Genomic DNA, 21,511 nt, shown 5'->3' with positions numbered 1-21,511 from the left:
GCTTGACTAGCTATCTAAACCAGTGATTCACAACCCTGTTCCTGGAGGCACACCAGCAGCATACATTTTCAAACTGTTCCTAATCAAACATACCCAGTTTAACTCATCAGCTATTTAGAGACTCCAAGACCTGAAATGGATGGGTCAGATTAAGGAAATATTCAAAATGGGTGCTGTTGGTTCAGCTCTAAGAGTAGGTTTGGGAAACACTGATCTAAACTACCTTGACTAGCTTGGAGCATAGTCGTGAATTTCACCAGTTGGTGAGACTCTTCAAACAACATGATCTTTCTAGTGAATCCAACTGACCAAGACAGTAATGCTGGTCCAGTTAGTTTGAAAGCATTGTGGGATTAGTTGCACACCAGCATCCTTTACTGAGATTAGCATCCAAGAGATATGCTGATGAAGTTATACTGGTTTTCTCTGTAGGGAATTTCTAGCGAGAGTTAGTGCTTATTTCTTCTACTTTATTATGAAGGATTTTTTTACGGCTCCTTCAGGATGAAGACTGCACTTGATAGGTTTATAACTCATTTATCTCAACCTGAAGGGATTTCTATAGCTATCAACCAAATTATAACAATTATCTCTAATATGGTGTTCATAGATGTGTGACTCTGTGTGCTTGTGTATCATTTGCTAATTACAAAAAGTCTTTCAGTTTGGCTTCACTCATTTTTGGCGAATATGTGTGTGTATGTAGCAACAGTAAGTATTGGCTGTCTGGGACACACTTAGCCAATGACAGGAAAACCCCACTAGCTTACCCCCCTAACCAAGATGTCCTTGCCATCCACTCATGCTCACAGCTGTCCCCTGTGACAGCATAGTGCTGATGATGTCTGCTTTCTCTTTCGGTAGACACCTCTAGCTCCCTTTCCGCATACACCCCAGCAGTAGATAGATTCTCTTAGGTCCCCGTGCCCTCTCAGTCTGGGAGTGAGAAACTGCGTCAGCCAGCTAATTCACACCAATCCCAGGTGAACGACCTCCTTCAGAGTACAGAGATAGAGATTGGTGTGTGTATGAGTGTGTGTGTCTTGATCAAGTACTCCTATTAGATAAAAGTTGAGCACTGCAGTTGTTTTCGTACATGACTGGCATCCTAACATTCATCCTTATTCAACATTAAACACATTTTGACATTACAGCAGTGGTTTGTAGCGGAACAAATACCAACTTTATATAGAGACCTCTCAAATAGCACACTTATTGTGGACTTGTGGTATTGTGGCCCTCATGAGTTTCCTTGAAATAATAGGGTATCCCATTGGTCGTTTTAAATTTCAAAAGGGTCATCATGAGTGCTCCCCTTGTGATAGTTAGGTGCCCTCAATGCATACATTTGCAGAGCCTGTATGCGCTGATGTGGACTTCCCAGTGGACTATTACCCAACAGCCCATATGTTCACGTGTACACTCGAAGGAGGACAGCAGGTACCATTTGGGACAGGGCTGTTGATGTAAGAAAACCCTGCTGGAAATTCAATTCCATGCCAGCTAAAGGTGGTCAAGCTGGTTTGTTGCTGAAATAAAATGGTCTACCACAGGGGTGCAAAACTCAGTTCCTGGAGGGCCACAGCCCTGTAGAGTTTAGTTCCAACCCTGCTTCAACATATGTAGTTTTCAAATATGCCTGAAGGACTTGGTTAGCTGGATCAGGTGTTTAATTAAGGTTAAAGCTAAACTCTGCAGGCCTGTGGCCCTCCAGGAACTAAGTTTTGCACCCCTGGTCTACTATGTGTAACTTGCTTGTCTGGGATAGTCTTCCAAGTTGAAACCAGATCCATTAAGGTGATGGTGCATTTGTTAAAGGTCCCATTGCATGAAAATTTAACTTTATGAGGTTTTTTAACATTAATATGAGTTCCCCTAGCCTGCCTATGGTCCCCCAGTGGCTAGAAATGGTGATAGGTGTAAACCGAGCCCTGGGTCTCCTGCTTCGCCTTTGAGAAAATGAAAGTTCAGATGGCCCAATCTGGAATCTTCCCTTTATGTCATCATACGGGGAAAGGTCCCCCCCCCCTTTCTCTGCTTTGCCCGCCCATGAGAAAATGAGCTACTACGGTGCGAGGCCAGCGTAATATATATTTTTTCCTTGAGAGACATCATGGCTTGCAAACGAGCGAAGCATGATAGTTGCTCAGTGTTTGGATGAACAAATGAACACTGAAGTATTTTTTTAGTTCCTTCATCCGAGCCTATTGCTAGCATTAGCTACATGATAATAACTGTAACAGCATACATAAACAAACCAGCTAAAGTACCGTATCCAGACACAATATTTTAAACTAACCATTCGGAGACTTCCTGCTGTAGCTGCTGAGTTGCAGCTTCTTCATCCGGTGCTTCTCCATTCGGATCAGATTCTGGGTCAAACTGAAAAGCTTGAATGACTGCGTGTCTACGAGACATTTCGATACATCCACCGTCAACATTAGCGCATGGTAGCGCAAGCTGGTTAAGGCCACACACCCACCCTCCACCTTGCCCCGCCTCTCTCGTCCTTAAAGCTACAGACACAGAAATGGCACGTCCTAAGGAAAGCTCATTGTGGGACTGGCTCATAGTGGCTGAAATTCTGCACCAAGGCTGAATTTCGGGGAAACAGACTTCAGATACAGTATTAGGGACCACTTAGGCCTATATAAAAGCATCCAAAAAGTAGCATGTCATGGGACCTTTGAATCACTTTTTCCCAAATCTGGTCCTAGGGTATTCCTTATATTGCACATTTTTTAATACACCTAATTTAACTCATCAGCTTGTTAGCAGAGACTCCAAGACCTAAAATGGGTGTGGTAGATAAGGGAGACTGACAAAATGCATACAGTTGGGGATACTCCAGGACTAAGGTTAGGAAATGTTGTGCTGACTATCTAGACTAGTTTCGACCAGCTAACGACCAACTTGGCCCAGCTTGAACAACTTGAAATTGGTTAGCATTAAAACCTGGTTTCCCTGCTGGTTTGAGGAACTTGGTAAACAGCTTTCTGCAATTCCAAAATGGTCTATCAGCTCTGACCAACTTGACCAAGATGCTTGAACCAGGTACATCAGTTGGAATACCAGCTGATAAACGATCTATGCCAGCTCAGTGCAGTTAATGACCATAAACGATCAGTCAATCTAGAAATAATGTAAAATCAGCTAGCATCAGAAGCTGGTGATTTTCCAGCAGGCAAGTTGACGTGGGGCTGTGCTTAAAAAAATGACTGCCAGCAATATATGAGCACCAGCAGCCAGGATTGTGTCATCTCCCCTCACCAGCGTCTAGTTCAGTGTGCAGATACTTGACTAATGAACATTAACACTCTTTCATTAGAAGAATGGTCATTTATCTCATGTCCTCTCTCCCATTTCTCTCTCCCTCTCTCTTCCTCTTTCTTGCTGCCACATTCTCTTTCATCTTATCGTCCCTCACGGCCTCCCACCAATTCCCCTTCTTTCTTTATCCTCCATCTCTCTATTTGTCTTCCCATCAAATTTCTCCTCTTTTTAATCCTATCACACCATCATTCTGTGCATTCTTGCTGTCCCCTCCTTGTTATTTCATCTCTCCCTCTCTTTCTCTCTTTTTCTCTTTCTTTCTCTCTCTTTCTCCCACATCTCCAGTCTTTGTATGTCCTGGGACTCTATTAAGGGTGCAGGCAGCAAGTTTGCTGCAGGAGGCGGAGCATCAGTCGGGGGCATGGTGTAAGGATCCGCTCCAGTCTGGTGACCGTCTTTACGTCATGCCCTGGACTCCATACCGCACAGACATGCTGTACGAGTATGCTTCATGGGAAGACTTCAAGCAGAATCGAGCCACGACCACTTACAAGTGAGTGAGGACCACAGCTTGGGTCTAGAACCAGTAACCATCCCTGTGTACAATCTACAAAATAATCATTTTTTAAAAACTTAGATTTAGCAGGGTTTTTTGTGTATATGCTTCTTGAGTTCTCAGAAAGGATTCTTGAGTGTCTTTTTAATGTTAAATTAAAGATTCTGCAGGTTAACATACTGATTTTAGGCAGGCATATACGAGTGTAGAATCCTAATTTACTTTCAGATCATTGTATCTAAAATGTAGTATAAATTATTGAGAGTTACAATTATAGCAAGTTATCTCAAGTATCACACTCTTCTCCAACAGGCTGCCAAATCGTGTGGATGGAACAGGCTTTGTCGTGTATGATGGTGCTGTTTTTTACAACAAGGAACGCACACGCAATATTGTGAAATATGACTTGCGCACACGTATCAAGAGCGGAGAAGCCATAGTCAATAATGCCAACTATCATGACACCTCACCGTACCGCTGGGGGGGCAAGTCTGATATTGACCTCGCAGTGGATGAAAACGGTTTATGGGTCATCTACGCTACCGAGGCCAACAATGGACGACTTGTGGTCAGCCAGGTCAGTGTCACTGAAAAGTGCAATTTAAAGCAATTGAATTTCGGCTGAGATCAGATCAGAATTTTGGTTACATTTTAAGGATCTCCATTTTCCAGAACTGTGGAGTAATCAAGTTATTTTGTTGTATCATATGAACTTTTTACTCTTACTATCTTTTAGGTTAACCCCTACACTCTGCGCTTCGAGGGAACCTGGGAGACAAGCTTTGATAAGCGACTAGCATCCAATGCTTTTATGGCGTGTGGTGTTCTATATGCTGTCCGCTCTGTTTATCAGGACGACGACAGCGAAGCAGGTGGAGATCTGGTGCTGTATGCGTACAATACCAACCGAGCACGGGAAGAGCCCGTCCACATCCCCTTCCCCAACCCCTACCAGTATGTCTCCTCTGTGGATTACAACCCACGAGACAATCAACTTTATGTCTGGAATAACTACAATGTGCTGCGTTACCCCCTAGAGTTTGGCCCACCGGATCCCACTGCTGGTAAGTGACAGAGAAAGAGCGAGATCAGCGGGAGGTGGAGGCTAACAGACAGTTTGATCTGTTAAGTGTCAACGTTCTGTTAGTGTTCCCCTCTGTGTCTTCAATACATTGTCTTTATGGTTTAATTAGCAGTGGTCATTAGCGTTTTGTCAGATCAGAAAAAAGATTTCTAATCAATTATTCATTCTCATCTTCTTGCCATGAACATTCTCTGTCTGTCTGTCTCTCTCTCTCTCTCTCTCTGTTTCTCCTCCTGTATTTCACTCTATCCAGTTCTCAGGGGGACTGTGGGAACGTATAGTCATGCATTAAAGACTAGCAAATGCTCCTGCTGCTTTACTTATCTTCTTACCAACTTTCTCATATTCCTTTTGCAAGACTCATCAAACGTTTAGGTTTTCCTTTCTTCTGTTTTGTCTTCTTTTTTTCATCTTCGTCAAACACCAGCCGACATTCTCGCTGACTCTTTAGGTGTTCTGAATCTGCTTCTCTGCCTCTTATGCTCTTGTTGCCTCGGTTTCAATTTTCTTTGCATTCCCGTCTGTCCTTCTCTCTTGCTCTCAGGTCCACTCGTCCCCACTCAGATGAGCAGCAGCACCACCACCGCAGCCAGACCTGTCACTTCTAGCTCCATCCCCTCAACCATGCGACCTCTGCCCCCAACCGCTCACCCAATAGGGGCCATCAACAAGGCACCAGACCTGCGACCTATCACCGCCACTGTGCCGGTGACTCGCAGACCCCTGCGCGTCCCACCACAGGGTCCCGAGCTGCAAGTGTGCGAAGCCAGAGTAGCCCGAGGGGTGCAGTGGCCTGCCACCCAGAGGGGGGAGACTGTAGATAGGCCGTGCCCTAAAGGATCACTGGGTGAGCGACGATGATGGTGTGACTGTTTAATGAAAATGATGATTTTGACTTGAGAAATTCGATAAAAAAATGTCCTGCCTACTGATTGCTGCACAGATATCTACCGGGGTGTAAACATTATATCAAACTGTGTCAGTGCTGCTTGATATTTTAGTTTGTTGTGCTTGATTACAACATGATGTAGTTGCAGAGGGAATCACAACTTTACAGGAAGGAAGGGTGCGTGAGGTTTATGACATAAAGGTCACACAATGTTTGTTGAGACAGTTTTTCATAGAATTGTTTATTGTGCTTGGTCTACCTGGGTTGTATATGTCACTGGGTTCATGTACACATTTATGTGTATACGCCCATTTCTTTGTGTAGAGAGCTTGCTTCCTTTTCCTCCTCATCTCTATATTCTCTCCAGCTGGCAGGTCCTCTTGGGAGTCATAGATAAAAGGCAGTCCTTTGCAAATGAAGGAGTGATCTTCAAACTCAGCATGGGTTAGCCCAGCAAAACAGCCGAATTAAAAAATGAGCCACTAGACAGTCTGCAAACGACAACACCCCCCCCCCCACCACCACCACCATTTCTCCATACAACAGCCTCATCAAATGCCTCTTTCTTGTCATGGGAGAAAAGCGATTCCTCCCTCTGTTAGAATCTCTCTCTCCCAGCCACTGACAAAACGTTGTCTTTCTTCTGTCACCTTTTTCCGTCACTGAAATGACAGACAAGTTAAATTAGCAGCGGCTTTAATTGGTGAATCCTGGCAGATCCTTCAAAGCCAATCTATTGTGGATGAAGGAGTGGAGAGGAGAGAAAAGCAGACAGCGGCTGAGAGAGAGAGAGTGTGTAAGGGAAGGAAATCTCCGGGTGGCTCTGATCTCGCTGTAGCTGCTCTGTAGTGCTGCTTCACTCCTCTATAGCTTTTCCTCTCTCTCTGTCACTCTTTCTCCCTCTCTTCTTTAGAGCTATTTGTGTTGTGGTTACTGAAAAGGCCTGCCGTTTGTTTGATCCCAGCATGCTGTCCTCTCTGTGAACTCAGCTAACTAAACAGCCCAACTTAACTGAAAATGAGGAGTGGCAGAAGGTGTCTCCCTCGAGGTGTTTTCTCAGCGTTCAGAGGTGCTGAGGGGATGGCCACCATGCCTGGTGTGTGATCTTACACAACTGTGTGCAAGAGTGTGCGATGGCGTTCATGTGTCAGCAAACTCATTTCCACTAAAAAAAAGTGTTTTTCGTGGAAGGTTTCACAGTGAAGCTCTGTGCAGCCCTCCTCTTTCTTTCTTATTCTCTAGCACTCGAGTTGAGAATAAATTCAGTCAAAAAGGCAAAAAAAAAAAAAAAAAAAGTAAAAGTGGGGGGAAATATTTTTCTCTAGTACACAATGGCCACAATTATTGGTACCCCTAAAAAATTCTTCTGATTGAAATATCTCTGAAGTATATTCCCATTCATATATTCATATTTGCATTTTTTATCACACCAGGGTGACTAGGAACATGACATTTTCCAGCAATGGCTTCCTGTTTCACAGAAATATAAATATGAGGGGAAACAAAGGCCAAATTCCCTTAGTCATTGATCACAATAACTAAAATCAAAGAATGTATTTATGTTGTGCAGCAAAAGATTAAGTTTCACAAATTAGAAAGTGGCTGTAAGAAAAGAGCTAAAGCATTAAAAATTTCCATTTCCACCATCAGGGCAATAATTAAAGATCTCACTTTATATTAGGTGGCCTTAACTACTATGTACTTACATTTAAATTAATAATTTGGTACAATGCACTTATTGTGTACATACATGTTTTTACATTGTACTTATATTTTTAAAAACACCTATATGTAATTACATTTGTAATTAATTTCTGTAATTACATTTAGAATTACACTGTAGAATTACACCCTTAAACCTACCCATAACACCAAACCTGTCCCTAACCTTACCCTTATCCCACCTCAATAGCAGCGGAAGTGTTTTGCAATACAATATGAACACAATAAGTACATTGTACTTATTTTTTGATGTAAGTACATAGTAGTTAAGGCCACCTAATATAAAGTGTAACATAATTAAACATTTTCAATCAACAGAAAATGAGGACGTGAGTCTATTTTGTCTTAAAGCAAGGTTAGGAGGATCGTTTGAGTGGCTAAAGACGCTCCAGTGATCACAGCTGAAGAATTGCAGAAAAAAGTTGAGTCTTGGGGTCAGAAAGCCTCAAAAAAAATTATCAAACAGCACCTACATCACCACATGTTGTTCGGGAGGGTTTCAAGAATATTCTAGAAAAGAAAACAGTTTAATCCAAAAACAAACTCCAGCATATTCATTTGCTAGACACTACTGGAACTTCAAACGGGACTGGATTCTATGGTCAGAAACTAAAAAATGAGCTTTTTAACAGAAAACCCTCAAGATGGGTTTGGTGCACACAGGAATAAAAAAGTATCCCTTGTGTACAATGAAATATACTGCCGTATCTTTAATGTTGTGAGCCTATTTTTCTGCCAGAGATCCTGGATATCTTGTTGGCATCATGGCATCAAGGATTCTATCAACTACCAACAGATAAAAAATTAAAAACTGACTGTCCATGCTAGAAATCTTACAATGGGCTGTGGTTGGATCCTCCAACAGGACAACTATTTATTCATACTATAGATATTATAGATAAAATCATTATATAATCTGATATTTATATTAGATGTGATATATATGTGATCAGTACATATTTGCCTTTTTTCTTTACATAAAACCTTTCACTTTTTGTTTTGACATTTTATTATGTTGTATTTTGTTTTATTTTAATGAATAATGAATGAATGACTTTTCATACTCTATCAGTCAAGTTTTGTCAACTCTTTCTTTAGTTTTTTTTTTTTTTTAACTCGTGTAAAAAACCTAAAAACTATGAAATACAGAAATGGAGGCATGGAAATTATTTAGTGCCCCAAAAAAGGAGAAATAAATCAGAACTGTCTTAATTTGTGCTTCTTCAGTGTCGCCTCACTTTGCCTTGATTACAGCATTAATTATTCTCAACCACCTTAATGAGATGCATCCTGGGATGGTTATTAAAGAGTATTGAAGTAGTCTGGACATTTGTTGGCTGTATTTCCTCCACTAATCCTCCACTAATCTTTCCCATCTAATCTTCCAATCAATATCCAAGTATAATGGGCACACGAACTCGTGATTGATATATATATATATATATATATATATATATATATATATATTAGGTGTGTAACGGTTCACGTATCGTGTACCTAACGGTTCACGGGCAAATTCCAAATGGAAGTGATCATCCCTGTCCCCTTGGAGTGGGGACTTTGGAGTGAGCAGGGCACGTGGGTGCCATTATGTAGTCGTTTGGAATGCACTTAGCAAAGGGAGCGATGTTCCTCATTATCTTCAGCTGAGATGCAGCATGGTGTCCGTCAGCAGATGTCACTGTTTTCATGTCATAAATTTCTTTTTATTTTTGTTAGCATAACTGTTGCAAATAAACATACACTTTTTATTTTAAAATGTTTTTGAAATATGCTGTATAATATATAAAAAATAATATATATAAAACTTTTTAAAATATAAAATGTATATTGTTTTTATGCCGGTGTCCATCAGCGAATCTGCTGACGCACACTGTGCTGCGTTGTCACGGGAACATCTCAGCTGAAGATAATGAGGAAATTACGTCTCTCCCTTTGCCAAGTGCATTCCAAACGACTAAATAATGGCTCACATGTGCCCTGCTGCTCACTCCAAAGTCCCCACTCCACGATATGCGTATATATATATATATATATATATATATATATATATATATATATGTATATATATATATATATATATATATATATATATATATATATATATATATATATATATATATATATATATATGTATATGTATATGTATATATATATGTGACCTTGGACCACAAAACCAGTCTTAAGTGTCAATTTTTCGAAATAAGCTTTCCACTGATGTATGGTTTGTTAGGACAGGACAATATTTGGCCGAGATACAACCATTTGAAAATCTGGAATCTGAGGGTGCAAAAAAATACAAATATTGAGAAAATCGCCTTTAAATTTGTCCAAATGAATTCTTAGCAATGCATATTACTAATAAAAAAAAAACGTTTTGATATATTTACAGTAGTAAATTTACAAAATATCTTCATGGAATATGATCTTTACTTAATATCCTAATGATTTTTGGCATAAAAGAAAAATCTATAATTTTGACCCATACAGTGTATTTTTGGGTATTGCTACAAATATACCCCGGCGACTTAAGTCTGGTTTTGTGGTCCAGGGTCACATATAGATACACACACACACACACACAGCTATCTGTCTGTCCCTCCTAACATCTCGTCTTCTGTTTTCAGGCATTGCATCCTTTCAGTGCCTGTCCTCTCCTGTGCTGTGGAATCCTCGCGGCCCTGATCTAAGTAACTGCACCTCGCCGTGGGTCAACCAGGTGGCCCAGAAGGTGAGGCCACTAAAAAGTTGCTTTTTACTTGCTCTGACCCCCAGTTCCCTGTCCTGCTCGGTCTGCTACCTCAGCTATTATCATTCCGGCCTCAGCTCACATTACCGCACGCAGGTCATTCTTTTGACATGATTTGGAACAAAATCTCTCTATTCTATCTATTTCTAAGAGAGAGTTTAAAAGCATCTCAGGTTAAAGTCACACTGAACTTACACATCAAGGACTGTTTGTTCAGATTTTCACATATATTACAAAACTTTTTCGTTTTACAAAGCAGTTTTTAGGCATCATATCCCATTTTGTTGGAGGGGGGGGGGGCTTTCCCCCCCGCTATTGTTGAACTTTTGAACCAGAAAAACAGTTAAAATTTCATTTTTACTCTCCCTCCCTTTGATCCTTCAGAATAAGTGGACTTCTGTGACTTTAAGACTTTTATATAAACTTTGTCTTTGCTAATGAAATTAGCTCCATATTCTGTCTGATGCCTAATATAGTTTGCACTTCCCTTTATTCCAGTAACAAACTCAGTAACAGTGACAGATTCACAACACAGTACAACTCAGACTGTTAAGATCAGACTGGAATGATCAGAGACTTGTTAAAAATAAATTCCAGCCCCACTTTCCTAACAACCTTGGAAAGAACATGCAGGATATGCAGAGTAGGTTTATTATTATCCTTATCTCTGACTAAATTTGAAAAAAAAAATATATATATATATATAATAATAATATTAAAAATCGCTAATTGAAATAAAACGTAAATAAAATAAAATGTATATATTAGATGAAAAACTCAGTTGGCAAGGCAACATTTTAACTGTCGTTTAGTTTAAGTTAAAATTACTAACTGGAAATAAAAACTAAAACTGGAAAATTTAAAATAGTAATGCTTGAAAAGCAAAAAAAGTAAACAAAAATTAAATGTATAATAAAAATAATATATAACAATAAAAGCTATTTAAACATATAATAAAAATTATAGTATTTAAATAATACAAAAATAAAACTGAAGCTGAGGAGATGTTTTCTAGATATATCATTTTGTGTGCAAACATGCAAGCTCTATCCCTTAAAGGCAGTGTAGGTGATTTGGTTCATCAAAAGTTACATTTTTTATTATGCTGGTTGAACGTCTCTTCATATCCCAATAGCAATCACTAAGTTAAGTGGTCTGAATAAATTTATATCCGTGGAAGGTGTAGGACATTAAAATGTTCGTCCAGTCATATCCCTCGCTCCGAGGGCTACGATAGGCTGTCCTACCTGCCTGTCAACATATGTATTTGCATACCTCCACGCACTCTGCTCACGCAGACATGATACTGACAGCATTACATTCAAACCCTCCACCAACGTGTCGCTGGTTAGCCTCTGGTCTGCCTGTGTTTATGTGTTTTGGAGGAGGCGTGGCTTTGGAGTGATTATGGAGGGAGGGTGGGATCTTGTGCTTTCAAAGCTATCTTGCTATCACTAGCCTCTCCGAAATCGCCTACCCTACCTTTAAGTTGTTATGATTGACAAGGAGAGATCAGCACTGCAACATTTTGACTTCTCAGACTACAAACATGGTTGGCAACAATTGTTGGGGCTGTTGTTGACCAAAATAATGTTGGCAATCGCAGATGTACATTATTATCATCCTGAACTTATTAGCAAACCATGTTTTGTTTTTTAGTTCCATACACATGCAGATTTAATATAAATGTGCTTGTCACTATTGTAAATTACTGAACTCTTTCTTTATAGAGCGTAATTAAGAACTCAAAAGAGAAATGTCAACTGTAAAAGGCCTTAGTAAATAAATGGCATTCTTCAAAGGTTAAAAAATCAAAAGATTCACATTAAATTAAAATGTTCAGTTACAGAGTTGGCATTTGTGTGTGTGTGTGTGTGTGTGTGTGTGTGTTTGTGAAGACAAAGGTATGACATAGGTATTACAAGGTGAAGGTCTCAGGACATTGACCCATGTCCCCACTTTTCACTTTTTTTTTTGGAAAAAGTTGGAATGCACAGTCTCCTGTAAGGGGTAGGTTTAGGTGTAGGGTTGGTGTAGGTCAATAGCACATACAGTAAGTACACTATAAAAACCATTACGCCTATGGGATGTCCCCACTTTTCACAAAAACGAACGTGTGTGTGTGTGTGTGTGTGTGTGTATGTGTGTGTGTTTGACATCCTATTCTTACAGCATTGTTTTTGAACACCACAAAGAATAGTTGCACCACAGCATACTTTGATGTACCTTTAAGTACCTTAAACACAATGGACTGTTTTTTTTTTTCTTCCCTTTTCTTTTTCTTTTTTCTTTTTTTTTCTAAACGTTAAGTGACACATTTGCTTCAGGGCAATTACAAGCTATGTGTCTGCTTTCAAATCAAGTGAGTAATTTTATCATGTTTCACGCTTTCGTTTTCGTTTTTCGTTTTTTTTTTGTAATAGCTTGATTTAGAGAGTCATTAAAGATTTGCTGTCTTTTGTCTGTGCGTCTAGCAGCATAAACCCAGAAACCCCCAGCTTACACCCCCACAGCGCACGGCAGGGGACTGAGCTTTAGAGACCAGACTGTGTGTGTGTGTATTCACTGTGTAGATAAAAAGCGGAGAGAACGCTGCAAACATCGCTGCTGAGCTGGTGAACCACACGCAGGGCCGCATTCACGCCGGTGATGTCAGTTCCTCTGTCAGACTCATCGAGCAGCTATTGGATATATTAGACGCACAGCTGCAAGCACTCAGACCCGGGAATAAGGAATCGGCAGCCAGGAACTACAATAAGGTGACACATGCATGCACACACATTTGCCCTTTAAACAAACTCTTCAAGTTTTGTTTGCTGCCACATCAGTGTGCACAGGAATACCCTCTAAACTCACAGCCTTGACATGAATCACATGAATGCAGGGTCTGCATATACCTATTTTTCTGAGTGGTTTTGAGATTTTACAAATGGGGAAAAAAAAAAAATAATAATAATAATAATAAATAATAAATTGAAGAAAAAAAAAGTAATTTAATCATTAAAATTGTATAAAAATATATATGACATTTTATATGATTTAAGTTTTTTTTATGTTTAATATATCATATATATTTCATGCATTTTTGTTGGATGGAAAAGAGTGTGAAAAAAAAAAGTGATTTCTTTTTTATTATGTAAGATGCATTTGAAATTGACTGAAAATCTATTTGAATGGGCATGACTCTTCTGCATACACTTTTAGATTTTATTGTTTTAGTACCTCGATAGAGAGAGAGAGATTATTATTATTAGAACATAATTATCAAAAAGTTATATTATAAATTATATTACAGTTTTATATAGTTGTGTGTAATTAATCGTAAAAGAAATGTAAAAAGTATTACACACACACACACACATACACATGTGACTCTGGACCACAAAACCAGTCATGAGTCAATTTTTTGAAATTCAGATTTATACATTATCTGAATAAATAAAGCGGAATAAATAAGCTCTCCATTGATGTATGGTTTGTTAGGATAGGACAATATTTGGCCGAGACACAACTATTTGAAAATCTGGAATCTGAGGGTGCAAAAAAAAATTAATCTAAATATTGAGAAAATTGCCTTTAAAGTTGTCCAAATGAAGTTCTTAGCAATGCATATTACTAATCAAAAATTAAGTTTTAGTATATTTACGGTAGGAAATTTACAAAATATCTTCATGAAACATGATCTTTCCTTAATATTCTAATGATTTTTGGCATAAAATCGATAACTTTGACCCATACAATGTATTTTTGTAAAATATACCCATGGTGCTTATGACTGGTTTTGTGGTCCGGGGTCATATATATATATATATATATATATATAGATAGTTGTCTGAACTTGACGGTTACAGATCATCATGATTTTTTGATGGATGGTAAAAAAAAAAACTGAATGCTTTCCGTGAGAACATTTAATGCTATTCTTTTAGTAGCAGTAGTATTTTTGTAAGTTGCTTTTGAAATTGACTCAAAATCAGTTTGAATGGGCAAGACTCTTCTTCATGTATGTGTGTGTATCTGAAAGTAGTTTCATTGTGTCTTGCAGTGGCAGAAGAGAGAGAGGACCTGCCGGGCTTATGTTCAGGTATTGTGCAGCGTTATCTGTATGAGTTCACAGACACACTTCACCTCTCGTATCTCTTCTTATCCTCCATGTCACTGCGCACACGTACCAGTGCTTGATTCCTATCCCGCACTCGACTGTGAGCATTTTTCTACAAAACATTCTAGGAAGCCTGTATATAAAATGCATTATAAAGATATAAAAATACAGTCAGAATTTCCTTATAATACATCTGCGCTGTTCTGTGCTGGTCTTGAAGGGCCACTAGACTAAAATACTGCAAAGAAACAAAGTAAAATATATACAATAGTATTGTGCATCATCATCAGCGAATACAATTTGTTACTTTCTGGTTGGTTGTAGGTGGTATTATGTCTCATTCTTAAAAAAATTTGATAAATGGACAAAAATCTGTGGTGCAACGCAAGTCATCTATATTTTTGGCCCAGTTTCCTTTAAGAGGCTGTACAGTTTAAATTCATATAGACCACTGTTTGGGGTGAGTGTATTTTTAAAGAAAGGTAATACTCTAATTCAGCAAGGATGCATTCATTTGATCAAACGTGACAGTAAAGACAAAATGTAGCAAAAGATTTCTATTTCAAATAAATGCTGTTCTTTCGAACTTTCTATTTATCAAAGAACCCTGAAAAAAATGTCACGATTAATTTGAGGACCAGTTCTCACTATAAGCTATTAACTACCACTTTTTCCCCAATAAACTAACAATTTGCTGCTTATTAATAGTTAGTAAGATAGTTGTTGAGTATGGGGCAGGATTGAGGGATCTAAAATATGGTCACGTAGAATAAGGCATTAACATGTGCGCTATAAGTAATAAACAGCCAATATGCTAGTAATATGCATATTAATAAGCAACTAGTTAAAAGTGAGAATTGGTCCCTAAACTAAAGTGTTACCTAATTAATAATAATAAACATTTCTTGAGTGCTAAATCAGCATTTTAGAATGATTTCTGAAATGTCATGTGACACCGAAGACGGTTCAAGGGAATCAAGGGAATAAATAGAATTTTAAATATATATTAAAAAATTCTTTTAACATAGTACCATGAAGTATTATATTATATTGGTGGTTACATTTAATGAAAAGATACAATGCATTACAGTATGGCATTATGACTGCATTCATAATGCATAACATATACAGGCGTCATAGAAAGTGCCATCCATATTTTTTATTGCATATGCCTACCTCAGATGAATTTTAACTGCAGCTGGTTTGTTGTGTGTGTGTGTGTGTGAGAGAGAGAGAGAGAGAGAGAGAGTGAGAGTGAGAAAGAGAGACTTGCAATGATGATACTGTGCGTCTTGCCTAAGGCTTTCTTTTAGCACTCTTGTAATTTATAATGGCCTGTAAGATGTTGCTCCTTAGTAGAAATAAATTTCAAGCGTTACGTAAGATTCACAGATGTGACAATCACACATAGTTATATTTTCTCATCTTTGATGTTGAGTGTAATTATGATGAAGTGTAAGGGTAAGTTTGTTTGTGCATGTGTGTGCAGGCAGTTGTGCAGACGGTGGATAATCTTTTGCGTGCCGAGGCTTTAGAGTCATGGCAGGACATGAACAATACGGAGCAGGCGCACACCGCTACCATGCTACTGGACGTCATGGAGAAAGGAGCCTTCCTGTTGGCCAATAACATGTACAATAGTCACTTCTCAGACCACGCTGCCAATGTCGGTGAGTTTGTGTTGACGAGAAACTAACTGGCTTTGTGTTCTAGAACACTTTAAAAAAATAAAGGTTTCAAAAGGGGGTTTTCACACTGATGCCATAGAAGAACTATCAGATTCTCCACAGAACCTTTCAGTGAACTGTTCTTAAAAGGACCATATTTTGTCAACCACCTTTTTTGAAAAAGGTTTCATGGATGTTAAAGGTTCTTCATGGAACCATACACTCAAAAAAATGCTGGGTTAGAAACAACCCAAGTTGGGTTAAATGTGGACAAGCCCAGCGATTGGGTTATTTTGACACAGCAATTGGGTTAAATGTTTGACCAACCTGCTAGGCAGTTTTATTTAACTGAATTATTATTTAAAAATTACTATATGGCTAGCTTATGAACCCAATGATATGAATGAAATAGTTTGGAAATGAATTACTAGAGGCATCAGTAATAATCAAAAGTTGAACGTTTATTAATAAGCAATTTAATAAATGTTTATTATTTAATTATTTATTAAACTTGTTAATATATGTTTGTTTATTAAATATATTAATAAATGTTAATATCCAACCTATTTGGCGTACATTTTAAGCAAGAAATATATCAGTGGCGTTCCATCCATATAAGCTGCGAATGCGCTGCGTACCCAGGCCGTCTGAGAGAATGAGTTCACGGGCTAATTAATATAAACATGATTATAAGTTGATCCCTTGTCATTTGAGATGTGATTTACAGCTTAATAAAGTGTTGGGAATAAGTATGTAAATTTATTTATTTGACAAACAGCGGTAATCTTCTGTAAATCTATGTCAGTGACGGAAGCGATTCTCCGCAGCTTTGGCGCCTCCGCTCTGTCGCTGTGACTCTTCAGGATTGTAGTGCATTCTCAGTGTTTTGCTGGTATGCGGCTGATTTCATGCGCAAGGTAAACTGTCCGCGAAGCGCTCGCCCAAGCAGAAAAACGGCTATTGCTGCCAGATCTCGATTTCCGAAAATTACATTGTGTTTGATGCAAAACTAACTCGAATAAATCATCTGCAAATGTTGAAAGTCCACTAAAAACATAGCTGGTCATAGACAATTTTGAAGACGTTGTTGTCAACAAGTGGTAAATAAATAAATAGGTTTATAAAAATGTATTTAAAATTTTAAATAATAACAAACTGTCACGAGTAGACCAGACCAAAACTAACTAAACAGGCAGGAACTAAACACACATGACAATCACAGATAATTACTAAAACACAGCTGAACAAGACTTAACTAATAATCACACTGAGCAAGGACAGGAACATAACCAAATAAGGAAACAAGAGGCGGGAACACATGACACACACGACAGAGGACTGACACAAACATCAGGAAAAAATAAGAAGTTTTCCGTATACTTGTCGCTTGTTAAAGTCCTTCTCGGATTTTATTGTTGTTTGCAACATTGCATGGCAATATTTTTATTATTATTATTATTATTAATAATTATTATATTTTATTTATTTAATTTTAATTTTATTTATTTTTTTGTATTTTCATGGTCTATTATTGGAGTAGTGTCACCCGGGTGGGACTTTTAACTCCTATTCACTGAAAAAAAAAAAGAATAAATAAATAGCCTAAATAAAATAAAATAAAACAAAAAAAGCATTCAGTCTATGCAGAGACATATAGAGCGGGGGAATCCTCCATCTCTCCACCCTCTGAATATTATGTATCATATGTGTAAACTTTATTTGGCGGTTTTTACTTGGGGAAAGCAGCTGTTTTCTAGCATTCGAATAACTATGGATAAACCTGAAACTATAGACGAAGGATTGGAGATGAATTCCATTTACAAATAAGGTAGGAATGTGCATACTTTTAAATCGACACCTGCCACGGTGTTTTCCTCTTTGAGTGTGTTTTAAAAACGATGAGGAGAGTAGAGGAGAGGGGGTGGTGGGGTGGGGGTGTCTTAACACTCAGCGTACCTGGTTAAAAAAAGTCACCGCTTGCCACTGAAATATAGTCGTTTTTAAACAAAGAAAACTACCCAGCCGGTTGGGTTAAAGATCTAACCCAGGGGTCGGCAACCTTTTCGGCATGATGTGCCATTTTTATTTTCCTGGTTAACCACTGTGCCAATACCACCACACACACACACACATATATATATATATATATATATATATATATATATATATATATTTGATTTCCATGCAAATAGTTTCTGATGATATTTTTCATAAATTGTTTTAAAATTTTTAAAATGTTTCTTGAATAACAGATATACAGTGTGACCATACCGAACACCACGGTGTGTGTGTGTGTGTGTGTGTGTGAGAGACAAGCCAATGCATTAAAACTGTTCAGTTTAATCACCTTATTAATGCGCTGCTTTAATTGATGTGCACACACACACACACACACACACCACTCGCACACAGAGATCGGAGATCGTGCTGTGCAAAAAAGTAACATTCAGAAGCTCATAAACTTCTTGTCAGCGCTGCCACGCGACTTTTATTAATCAATACTGAATCGCTACATTATATTTTTCAGCAATGAGGGGGGTTAAATCGCTGTTTTTTAACTAAACTCAGCTTCATTGTTCGTAGAGAGAGAGACAGAAGCAGACAATTCACACACATCTCTTTCTCTCTCAAAATGGCCATATTTGAGAAGAAGAAGAAAAAAGTTTGAGTAGTTTGCATCACTGGATATAGCTGTCGGTCATTTAACATTTCTATCTTGAAACAGTTGACTAATATTAAATGATTTGCAGCTTTATCTTACCTCGCTCTCTTTCAACGTTACTGACGCTTTGCTCTCTGCTGCTGTGAACAGTAAACCCTGCCTGCTTTGATTTGATTGGCCATCTCCAGCGCTGTTAGACCTCTGAGGATTTGATCTGAAGCGCCTAGTATGTACAGCGGTCGCGCGCGCATCCGTAGACTAGCAAGTTAATTCTCACACTTAGGTATTTATAGCTCCTTACAGGCTGTGTGATTATGAGACGTTATTAAGTCAAAATGTACAGCAGTATGCAGTTTTCCCTATTGCCAGAGATGGGCAAATGTATCAAATGTATTTAATTAAAAATACAAAAATACTGGTGTGAGAAATGTATTTAATTAAAATACAAGTAATTTGTAATTCGAAAATACAAAAATACAATCAATATTTACAAGCAATCAAGTGCAAGAGACAGTGTCATTACATTTAGATACACATATAAGAGAAAGATAAATGCTTTCCCCTCCTTGAACAACTTATAAACAACATATTTATAAACAACATAGGCTACTCTTTAACCCTAACACTACACAGTATATTCAGTATATTATTTTTTCATATTTCTTTATTGCTCCTTTATCGGTTCTTTATAAGCATGTCAAAAATTAAGCAGTCCTGTGAAACTGTATTGTCATACCACCCAATCCCACTCAAAAGAAAGGCTCCATTTTACTGTCAACAGTAAAGACTAACTCTTGAAAATGTTGATATTTAGCTGTTAAAGGGCTCTATGTAGAATACAGAAACCCTTGTTATTAGCGACACCGGTGGCCGTTAAGTGAGCAGTGGTGAGTAATTTATTGCTCATGCTCTTGCACACACTCCATAGTAATGCCAGCGAGATTCACCGACATCGTCGACAGATGAGTTCCTTAAAAATTACACTGTAATGACAGTTTCCCTTGGATTTTACAAGCAAAACCACCCTGAGTCATTCACATAACAATTGCAGGTTTTCATTTTTTTTTTTCATTACATGCTGTTCAGACATTAGCAATAATATTTATTTTAATTTAATACTTGAAAATTTTTAGTTTGTCTATAGAAACAAGTAGCTAACACACCTGTAAGAACTTCTTTCATCTTTCTGATGAAATCCAAGATCTTTCCCTCCATAGGCATCAATGCAACTTACACATTCCCAGCCCAGAACGGTAGGAAAGACATCGTTAAAGTACTCCATGTGACTTCAGTGGTTTAACCTCAATTTTATTAAGCAACTTGAGTGCTTTGTTTGCACAATAAAACATAATTTACAACTTTATTTATGAAAATATTGATCTGCATTGTGTTCACGAGAGTATTAAAATGCATTTGTGTTGTGTTGATGCCATAGAGGACTCGTGTCAACACAGTGCACACAAGTGAGTGTTCACTAGAGTACCACAACATGTGTTTGAATAATATTCTTGGAAATAAAGTGGTAAATTATGTTTTTTGTGCAAAAAAACCCCAAAAAAAACATTGTGTCACTTAATAAAATGGATTACTTAATGATATACTTAATGACATGGATTGCTTGATGTCTTTCCTACCGTTCTGGACCTTGAAAGTGTAAGTTGTATGACTGACTATAGAGGGACAGAAAGCTCTCGGATTTCATCAAAAATATCTTAATTTATGTTCCAAAGATAAACAAAGGTCTTATAGGAGTGAAATGACACAAGGGTGAGTATTAAGAACAGATTTGTTTTTTGTTTTTTTCTGGTGAACTAACCCAGATCCAGGAGGACATGATTCACTTGCATCTAGCCAAAAACTATGATAGGGTATAGCTGGCAGTACTATTAACACAGGTGAAGAAAGGGCTTTATCTCAGGTGAAAAACAAGTACACTTCCATAATGTACTTAAGGTGCTCTATTGTCGCTCCCTAATTTTGTACTTAATATACTAAAAATGATCCTTTAGTACTTCTTTAGGTGAACTTAAGATCATCTAAGTGTACTCAACTGTGCTATTTTGAAAATGTATTTAGCTACCACTTGTAGTACACTTGAGTGTACTAGTGTATGAAAGATGGGTTCAAGTGTACTACAAGTGGTAACCAAATACATTTTTTAAATACAAAGATAGTATGTTAAAAGTGCATTTTAGTTCATATTCATGGTGTCTCAAAATAGCACAGTTGAGTACACTTAGATGATCTTAAGTTGACCTTTTTAGTATATTAAGAAAATTAGTGCGCGAAAATAGAGCACTTTAAGTACATTATGGAAGTGCACTTATTTTTCACCTGGGGAGGTATGTTTACTCACACAAGGTATTTGTTATGGTGGTGACAGAGGCTTCCACAGCACAAACAGAATGACAATGACACGACAAAACACAGATAACGAAAATAAAGTAAATAGGAAATAATAATATATAATTTTTTGAAAGACAACAATAAACAAAATAAAAATTATATGGTATTTGTGTGTACAGGTGTGTTATGTACAAATGCAAGGAAATGTAAATAAGAAGCTAGGTAGTGTTTGTGTGTGTGTGTGTGTGTGTGTGTGTGTGTGTGTGTGTGTGAAGGAAGATATTGTATTATCTGAGAAAAAAAAGAACTAGGCCTACTTGATTATGTATTTTGAGTATTTCAAATACAAAATACTGTATTTTCTGTTTTATAAATATTTGTATTTTTTATTTTACTTTATTTTTGTATTTAGTGTAACTTTGTTCAAAACTTTTATGTTTTTGAAATAAATCTCCGGATTA

The 21,511-nt window shown here is 37.8% G+C and overlaps 1 protein-coding gene across 2 annotated transcripts in view; it reads left to right on the top strand.

Annotated features, from left to right (window-relative positions):
• Positions 1–21,511, top strand: part of adgrl1a (adhesion G protein-coupled receptor L1a) — a 177,950-nt gene that overhangs the window by 123,046 nt on the left and 33,393 nt on the right. For both annotated transcript variants that reach the window (XM_058770095.1, XM_058770094.1), the window contains exons 5-12: positions 3,619–3,826; positions 4,142–4,406; positions 4,566–4,893; positions 5,458–5,760; positions 10,152–10,255; positions 12,847–13,032; positions 14,319–14,357; positions 15,865–16,045. In XM_058770095.1, the coding sequence (XP_058626078.1) occupies positions 3,619–3,826; positions 4,142–4,406; positions 4,566–4,893; positions 5,458–5,760; positions 10,152–10,255; positions 12,847–13,032; positions 14,319–14,357; positions 15,865–16,045 (1,614 nt within the window). The remainder of the gene's footprint in view (positions 1–3,618; positions 3,827–4,141; positions 4,407–4,565; positions 4,894–5,457; positions 5,761–10,151; positions 10,256–12,846; positions 13,033–14,318; positions 14,358–15,864; positions 16,046–21,511) is intronic.

The sequence above is a fragment of the Onychostoma macrolepis genome, chromosome 03, assembly GCF_012432095.1.
Source record: "Onychostoma macrolepis isolate SWU-2019 chromosome 03, ASM1243209v1, whole genome shotgun sequence".
NCBI classification, from domain to species: Eukaryota; Metazoa; Chordata; class Actinopteri; order Cypriniformes; family Cyprinidae; genus Onychostoma; species Onychostoma macrolepis.
This window is presented reverse-complemented; position numbering and strand designations above follow the sequence as displayed.